This window comes from Pyrus communis, chromosome 6, assembly GCF_041283825.1.
Source record: "Pyrus communis isolate YQ-2024b chromosome 6, ASM4128382v1, whole genome shotgun sequence".
Lineage (NCBI taxonomy): Eukaryota > Viridiplantae > Streptophyta > Magnoliopsida > Rosales > Rosaceae > Pyrus > Pyrus communis.
In genome coordinates, this window is record NC_142570.1 from 22,443,344 (window position 1) to 22,453,035 (window position 9,692).

Consider the following 9,692-nt stretch of genomic DNA (forward strand, 5'->3'; position numbering starts at 1 on the left):
GATTGTGATGCTTGAAAAAAAAAAAACAGCTTATTTAAAAAAATCTAGAATATCAAATATGTTTCATAAAACAAAAAAAAAGTATTTTTTTAACTGATGTCAATGAAAATAGAAAAGCATCGAAAAACAGAAGCAAGATCTACTATGCTTCTTAAAAAAAAAGTACTTTTTTAAAGCATAGTGATTAGTGCCCATTCAGTGAAATTTTCAAATGACAAATATGCCCTCACATGTTTTACAAAATCAATATTTGCCCCTACATTATTCTCTTTGACAATTATTACATCATATTAAATACCATATCTTTTTTAATCATTTAACATATTCATAACATTTTATATGAAAGTTTATCAAACACTCAGACACATTTTTTTTTTTGTTAAAAGCACTTCTACAAAAAAAAAGTTAATCAAACACTTAACAACTTTATTTTACAGCAATTTATTTTCATAACACAATATAAATAATTTTATTTATTTTATTATTAAAGCATAGCAATACCAAACTAGCCCTAAATTTCTTGATTTATGCATCTTTACTCAAATTTTTAGTTTGAATATTTAAATATTAATATCTATCTACTTTCAATAAAAATAGTTTAATATGTATATATATATATGTCATTATATATGATACCTATATAATATATTATATGTTGTTAAAATACATTTTACCTGTCATATAAGTATATATGAAAAATAAATAAAACTTTATCTACCTATCATTCATAAAAATAGTTTAAAGAAATTTCATCTTTCATAGATTTACAAATAGAGACATACATGCGAATACATGTAGTACCTACAAAATAGATTAGTTAACACATAAGTAAAAGATAATCTTATAAATAAAGGAATATTTATCACAATTTAATAAGAAGATAATAAAAATAAGTTGATGTAGATTATTAGGTGAGTGGACCTAATGTAACAAAGTGGACAAAACACAATAATGACTCACAAAACCGAACTTATATCAAGTTTCCTCTAAAAAAAGTTAGGAAGAATTTTGAACAAACAAAAACAAAACAGTAGCTATTTAGTATTACGGTCTAGTGGTATTATTCTTCACTAGGTCTTACGTTCAATTCTCACCAAATGCAAATTTGAACCACATTATTATTAGCCCATTATGAGGCTAAGACCACTCGTTTCCCTCAGTGTAGATAATATTGTATGTTAAAAAAAAAGGTAAATTGAAAGAAATAGCAGTGCCTAGCAAGTGGCCCTTTACCACAGTGGTGAAAAAGAGTTGAGCCCTTGCATGATGGCATCAAATCTTGTTGATGACTAATCTAATATCTAATCTAACAAAATCTATATAAAAATAAAAAATCAATGCCTAGGGTTTTAGTCAGAACCTTTTAGCATTCAGCCCAAGCTGGACTCGGGCTTAAAGAATAGGATTGAGTGAGATCCGTCTGCACTCTGAAGCCCAAAGGACACTTTGTTCTTCTTCTTCTTGTTTCTAAATTTTGCGTTCCCAGTCCTACTGACCTGTAGCCTCCACCTCCGGGTAAGAATCTCAACTTTTGTCTTTCATCCTTAATCGGTTGCTGTTTGATTGTGTTGAGCAGATTTTGGCTGTACCAAGTTTAGGATAAGTAAACACAAGAACGTTTGATTGTGTTTGATTGCCCTTCCTTATTTATTTATTGTTATTTAATACAGAACCCTCTTCTGGGTACCATTGATTCGATTGCACTCTGACAAAGTATCTCCATTTATGTCTTTGGTTGATTAAATATTAAATAACATCAAGCTTTGTACTTTTTAGTCGGTTGATATGTAGGAGGAGAAATCCATGGATGACATGACAAGTTTGTATGCTTTTGAAGCAAAATTGTGTTGATTGGTTAATAATTATATGTAAATGTCTGGTTGTTGAACTCTCCAGGCTGGAAACTATAAACTAGCTCCTTAGAATTGACAGGAACAAGAAAATGGGTGAAAGTACACGTATGGAAAAGGGGTTTGCGAAGAGCAGCATTGATCAGAAGATAAATATCTATATTTGGGATATGGATGAAACTCTTATCCTGCTCAAGTCTTTGTTGAACGGAACATATGCAGAGGTTTTCAACGGTTCCAAGAATATACAAGAGGGTGTTGAAATCGGGAAGATGTGGGAGAAGCACATTCTTAGTTTGTGCGACGATCATTTCTTTTATGAACAAGTAAGTTTAGAACTTCATTTACAAATACACATATTCGTATGCATGTTCTTTATTTGAATTTGAATTTTTGCATGCTATGTAGATTGAGAACTGCAATAAACCCTCTCTCGATGCCTTGAGCCAATACGATGATGGGCAGAATCTTTCTGATTATGATTTCGACAAAGATGGATTTGGTACTCCACATGATGATGACAACAATAGGAAACTTGCTTATAGGCACCGAGTCATAGCCCATAGGTACAAACAGGTGTGTAAATGCAGGCATTTTGCAAAAAGAATTTTTCTTTTATTTACATTGTTATGCTTTTACTTGTCAGTTGGTGTATGCATTGGTAATTGTCTCAAACTCTTACACACCATCGAGGCAGGCCTGCTGGTTTCAGGATTGCAGTTATTTGGAGTGGACTGTTCTAGCCATGATAGAGATGCACTGGTTTCTTTGGTGCAAATCTGTTTTGGCACATGATCAGTATGAGCAATATTTATTATTCTAATCTATCGTAGAATATGTAGTTGGTCAGAAAGGCATTTAAATTTGCTAGGAACTGGCTCTAGGATCTGACAGAACTCCAAAAAGAGAAACAGCATCAGCATTACTCATAATGCACTCCGTATGCTGTAATAAGCTTCAAACTTCTTCTTTCTTAAGAAGTTCATTTTAAAATTTAAATAAAGAAAAATGCATGTTCCTTTCTTTGAAGATTCCTTGTCAAATGGGTGTATGGAAAACGTTGTATGATCTTATCTGTTACCTGTATCATCTTCTTTCAAACACTCGAGGGACGAATGAATCAGATAATTAACTTAATCATGATGGCATTCTATATTTGAATGTGACTAAGCTTGACCACCAGTCTTACAGAATTTGGCTCTGCATGGCTGGCTCCTGATGGATTAGCTATCTTGGGCTTATAAATAGCAATCTAAACTATTCTCTTATTAAGACATTTGATGTGGGAAAGTTATATTGAGCTTGCATCATACTGATTTGACATCTGTTCTTATTATTCATTTGTATGGAGAACTAATATGCTTTTGTTTTCTGCTTAAGAAAGTTACATCCGCTTCTGTAAACTATTTTGGATGTTTTAACAGTAGACCTATTTGTAGAACAGCTCAAATGGTTTCTATTATTTCAGGGTTTGCGCAGTTTTCTTAATCAAGAGATGATAAAAGAATTGGATGAGTTGTATGATACGACTGATAAATATACAGATAGATGGCTCTCCTCAGGTATTTGCGAATGTGCTATCTTTTGTTTTCTTTCTTTTCCGATCATTGTTCATCCAGCCTACACGCCTCTGGTTCAACTTCCTTCTCTTCCTAATGATGAGTTTGGCCTTTCTTCCAGTATTCTAGATTGCAATACATAGATGCTTTTCCAAAATCAAGCGAAAGCTATCTGATTGCATAAAAACAGAATAATTGTTCTATTAAATGATACCTGCAAAACCATTTCTAAGCAAGATGAGATTAATATTAGGTAGGTTGGTCTAAGTTTTCTAATTTTATGCTACTGATAAATCCCAAGAAGACATGCAAAAATATTTAGAATACTTTCTGTGAATGAAAATTTCAAATACAAACATTGTAAGGTTTATTAGAAAGTCATCATAATAGTTTACAACTCATTGCTCCCTTTGCCATAGAACGTGAACACTTGCAGTTATTCCACTTCAAGCCACAGTGATTGCACTGGCGCAAAATGCAAAATGAATTTACTGTGTTGAGGAATGTGTTTCCATTAATATCAGATAAGGTTTTTGAGTAATAAGTTTGTGGTATAAGAACCTGCATCTATGATCATCCGAATTGCTGAACAAATAAAGATAATAAACTGGTAAACTACTCAATACAGATTGTATGACCATATGCCTACCACCTCTAGACAAGAAAATCCGCTTCAAACCATCCAATCTCTTCTCTACTCCTTCCACCACCGAATCCCAAAAAGGAAAAGACCTCTGATTAACCCCAAGGGAAGCCAAAGGTATTTCAATTTCCAACCCACTTCACACACTAACCCAGCAGCCAACACTTCTATTTTATTCTCTTGAGAATTTATTTCCATCCTAAGCATTTCGCCTTGTTAATTTTCAAGCCAGACAATGCACAAAATTTCCAACACTGCGAACAAATTGCCCCAATTTTATTCCCCCTCTGCAAAAGAAAGAAATTGGTTTAGTCTCTGCAACTGGAAATGAGAAACTGCAATCCTTTCCCTATCCATATGTAACCCTTCTACCAGTCCCCACTTCTTTACCCTAGCCATTAATCGACTCAAAATATTCTCTCAACTTAATGTGATATGATGGAAAGCATCTAAATATGAAAGAAGAGATACCAATACTTTGATGGTTTACGAAAGTTGACGGCATGTCACCCTTTTTTGTATGGAAGTAGCTTTTGGAATGACCTTCCTGTGCCTATTAGATAGTAATTGTTTGGTAAACATTCTTTTTTATGATAGGTTGAGGATACAGAAAATATTTTACCATCACAAATAATATTGGCCTCGTTTGTCTCTGAGGGTTGGAATGGAATGGATAACCTTCCAAATACAGTTATATTGAAGGTAGAGGAGAAAGATTTTTCATGTTGAGGGGATTAGAAGGGGATTAGACATGAAGGAAACCTCTTCCTTCTAATCCTACCGTTTTGGGAGCGATTGGAATGGATAAGTTTTGTTCATGAGTAATCCATCTTTTTCCTCCAAGTTGGACACAATTTTTTCGTTTCTTCCTTCAGCATACCTTGGAAATAGTGGTTTGCCCATTGCAATCAAATCCTCTATATTAAACAAGACCCATATTTTACTTTGCTTCCCTTCCTCGATATCCAATCCAACTCTCAGCATCCCCTGGTAATCTAAAAAGCCAGTTTGCTCTGTGTGATGTTAGAAATATAGTGTGTTAACTTTGTTCTCTTTCATTCTTAAACATTGTCCAATAGTTGCTCAGTAATCATCTTCCTCCTATGCTAATGTAGCGCGTGTATTCTTGGAGGAAGAGTGTTCTGCTCGGCACAATGACTCATCTCTTGTGGCTTCTGATGGGATCAATGAACCTTCCGCTTCTAAGTATCAACATATTAATCTTTTAGTGACATCTGGATCATTAATCCCCAGCCTTGTGAAATGCTTGCTCTTTCGACTTGACAATATGATAACACATGAAAATGGTTAGTATTCCTCATCACTTATATGATTACAAACTTCTTATTATTGGCATTTGTGACCCTCGTTTTTCATTGTTTTCTGAATCCTTATCAATTTGGTAACACATGAAAATGGTTAATAATCATTATCACTTTTATGTTTACGTTACTCACTTATACTGTAACCTGTGCATTCTGTGCTCCATTGTGCATTAGTAACACAATTGAGAGCCTCAAAGTACATTGATTTCACACGTTTCATGCTACTCCGGGCTCATTAATTAGAAAACTTAAAACTTAAATACCGAAGTTGTGTTAGAATATTAGACAGTCTGTGCTCTACTGTGCATTAGTAACACAATAAGCACTTTCATTCCTTTTTTTCATGTAAGTTAGATGTGTGAACTATTGTGTCACCGGAGGTCACAGTAACTTCTCTCTTTATTTTTTATTCCATAATTATCCCTTAATTGTACTTAGTTACTGACTGGAAATGCAACCTCCCTTAGTAGTCTGGTAAATCTCCACTTGTGTGGTGGCAGATACTTTTAAGACCAAATCCTACTTCAGTCTAACCAGCTTGAAAACATTTTGAACATTGATTCATTCAATTTTTTTGGTTAAGTACTTGGAAAGAGAATTTTAAGATGCAGCTGCTTTATTTTTAATTTTTGTCGATCGGAATCAGGATTCCAGGCAACCAACTTTTAGAGTTTAGCCCAAATACAACTCTATGGCATGAAGAATTGTCAAAATACTTGGGACGATTCTATCACCAGATCACACCAACACTTACATACTATAGAACAGACTCAACTAAATTCTCTAGAAAGATGCAGTTGATATTCAATATTTTATAGTCAGTGTCAAGTATCAGCATAATGCCCAGTAGTGCAGTTAAACTTAATGGAAATTCTTTTGGAAAACTTGATTTGAAGTAATGAATATGCAACAAACTCCTCACTGTTACAAAGGTTATTATATTTTGGTTTTTGTCTTGGATTCCGATGACTGCCGAGTAGATTGTTTGATGCATTTGTGGGGGATGTAACATGTTATTCATAAGTTGTGAGGACAGATACTGACGAATCTATTATTTTTCTGAAGTATATAGTTCGTGGGAAGTGGGAAAACTACAATGCTTTGAGCAGATCAAATTGCGTTTTAACAGCCCAAATGCCCGCTTCTGCGTAATTGGGGATGGATGGGAGGAGTGTGAAGCAGCACAAGCAATGCGATGGCCATTTGTTAAGATTGATATGCAACCGGACAGCGCTCACAGGTTTCCGGGCCTCACGTCCAAGACACTCGGATTCTACTTTTCTGTTGTATATGGGAGTTCCGACGATGAAGATGAGAAAGAGTAGAACTCACAGGATTTGCAAGATGTTATATCTACCTGTACATAAAACCAGACCACCATTGTGGAATCATGGCTTAAAAAAATTGTATCAATTTACTCGGTTAGGTGAAGAAAAACTCAGAAGCCAAATTGACTATTAGTTTTTGTAATATTTATGATGTGATAAAGTTGCCGAGAAATGTATGGTCGCGTACCCTTGGATTTGATATCAAAGGTGGAGCACAGATGAATTTTCTTTTAATGTTTTAATCCAATCATTGATATCAAATCAAATGTTGGGTGGTCAAGGGATCAAAAGAACGGGACTCTGATCATATGACCTGGTCACTACTAATTTTGCAGATTTCTTTTGAGTGAAAGAAAGTAATTATTTTATTTTGATAAATACTGTTAAAGTGGGATGAAAATTAAGTTTTAGTAAGTAAATATTATGATTTTTTAGTTTCAATGTGATCAAAATTGAGTTCTATGAGACGTTGCCGAAAAATAAGCTGATAATTAATGATACGAAGTAATCCTATAAAATAAGATCGCATTGATATGGCTTGTGTGTATCATTCAAGATTAAACAACCATCTAAACATCCATATGATTTGCAACACGTCATTACATTTAATTCCTTTTACAAATGATAGGACAACGACATCAAAGATACTATCGTTTGTAAAAGCGTCGTGTCGTTTATCTCTTCACCACCAAACCTTCCACCAAGGACTTGTCAAAGAAAAACATACTACTAGTTAGTTTTTGCAACACTAAACCTTCCACCGCCTTTGACTTTTAACCGTCAAACATACCATATGTGGTTAGCAAAGTACCAAACCGAGAAACGGAAATTGCACCACAACGAGAAACATGTCCTTGTGGTTCAGTCTCTGGAAATTTTTAAATGTGAAAGGAATGGGTTTTCAAGAGTAATTTACTTAATCTACATTCATATGATTTAGGCAACTTATTGTGTGGTTTAGCCGAACTCTTCCTCTCCTTAGTGTAAAAATATCGATGTACTAAAAAAAAAAATTCTACTAAGCTACAAGCCACTTGCCAGGTTGTTACATTTTATAAAATTAATTAGAGAATGATCCCTGGTTTTTTCTTTGTGTTATGGTAATTCTCCGTCTTGCAAGGTTTGCTCATCGAGAGTATTATCTTTCTTGTTAACTGTGAGCTCATTTGGAAGTGTTTTAAAATGACTGAAAGCGCTTTTGTTAAAAATGTTTTTTGAACCAATCCTAGATAAAAGTGCAACTAAATCCTAGAAAAACGTTTAAGTGTTTCTTGAAAGTAGCACATAACTAATGCTTCTTCTTTTGGAACTCAAAAAAATTTCCCTAAAAGCACTTTCAATCATTTTAAAATCACTTCCAAACCAGCTATATATATGGAACCTCTACGATTGATGAATTGTGTTGTATATACCTTAAGAGACAAGATCCTCGCCAGATCATCTTTGTGAGGGTCCCGGAGATCCTCTAATAACATCCGTTCATTGTATATCGTGCGGTCAATTTTTGTCAAGTACTGTTTATATTCAATTTTAAATAAAAAAATTTACAATGATTTCTGACCGTACAATGTACGATGAACGGATGTGATTGGAAGATTCTCAAAATTCTTATAAAGTGAATCCATCGAGGATCCTCCTGGATATTTTAATAAACTTCCGTTTAATCTAAAAACAAAAAGTCAATGAACGATAAGTTTAATAAAAAAAAAAAAGGAAGAAAGAGAAACAAGAACACTAATAGCAATATTTGGGAATTCAACTAGTAGGCCGGCCAAGCAAAATCCTTGTAAGAAACGAAACCTTGTATACATGCGCATCGACGTGCATCATGCATGATGTCTTGTAAAGGTCAAAATCGTCCATTTACCAAAAATTAACGTCATCAACTTCATTAGCATATTTTAATTTCAATTAATAGAACTTGACCTTTTGAGCAGCTGTACCGCACTTCTCCCTTTCAAAATTCAACCCTTCTTTGTATCTTTTAAATATGGTAAGAAAATATACAAAATATCCATACCAATCCAATTCAGTCCAATCCCTTTGATTTTATCCCATTTGTTCTTTTCATGGTGAAAATCTTTATTCATAACTTGAACTTGTAATCGACATGATAATATAATAAAAAATTCAAGTCACAAATAGATATTTTAAAAAAAAAAAAAACTAATAAAAATAGTTTGAAAATTTTGAGCTTTAATGATAAGAATAAAATAAAGGGTAAATTGAATAGTATCATGATTGAATTTTTAGTGTAAAAATGTGATTTTTCATCAAAGTGATCAGTACCAGAAGCTTTTCGTTAAAGTTCCCTTTTTTAAAAAGCACTTTCAGACAACCACTTATTACTACCGTCGAGTGACATTTCTCTTCACTTGTAAGTGAGATGTCTTAGGTTTGATTATCGTCAAAACCGAATTTTAACCACATTATTACAAGTTCATTATGAGGTTTAGTATACTCCTCTACCCATTTAATAAAGATAATATCATTTGTTTAAAAAATAAAAATAAAAAACACTTTCAAACAGGTGTCCAATCTTTGGAGAGTCGTGAGTTGAACTTTCGCATCTCTTCAAACTCACCTATACTTGACGACAGGCCAATGGGGTGGCTCACAGATTGGCAAGAGTGGGATTGTCTCTGGAACAAGAAGTGATGTGGTTTGAAAAACCTCCTGATATAATCATTGATCTTTTGATTTCGGATAGTACTGTTATGTAATTTTAGTACATGACATTCTTTTTCTCTTTGATTAGATTAATATCCCTAATAAAAATTTTTACCAAAACTTAATTACACGTATTCTGCAATCATATCAATGAATAACGTACTTTTTAAAACAAAAACTACGATACTGAATTAAGGAAACGGAAAAGAGTGAAGTTTTTAAATTTACATTAAGAAAAGAAATAGGAAATAAAATAAAAGAAAGTTCTAGAAGGAAATGAGCAAATGGTTCCCCTGTTTTGTATGGGATAGAATAAG

The 9,692-nt window shown here is 33.5% G+C and overlaps 1 protein-coding gene across 4 annotated transcripts; it reads left to right on the forward strand.

Moving 5' to 3' along the window:
• The first annotated feature begins 1,339 nt into the window (after positions 1-1,339).
• On the forward strand, positions 1,340-6,939 carry EYA (eyes absent-like protein). Of its 4 annotated transcripts, none has more exons than XM_068450252.2 (6): positions 1,340-1,515; positions 1,897-2,176; positions 2,259-2,426; positions 3,319-3,412; positions 5,168-5,359; positions 6,443-6,939. In XM_068450252.2, exons 2-6 carry the CDS (start codon positions 1,943-1,945, stop codon positions 6,700-6,702), a joined length of 948 nt encoding a protein of 315 aa, XP_068306353.2. In that variant the 5' UTR covers positions 1,340-1,515; positions 1,897-1,942; the 3' UTR covers positions 6,703-6,939. The 4 variants fall into 4 exon arrangements, with proteins under 4 accessions (XP_068306353.2, XP_068306354.2, XP_088552138.1 ...); XM_068450253.2 differs by having other exon boundaries at positions 1,365-1,515; positions 6,450-6,939; XM_088696012.1 differs by lacking the exon at positions 1,340-1,515 and adding an exon at positions 1,552-1,603.
• The last annotated feature ends 2,753 nt before the right edge of the window (positions 6,940-9,692 follow it).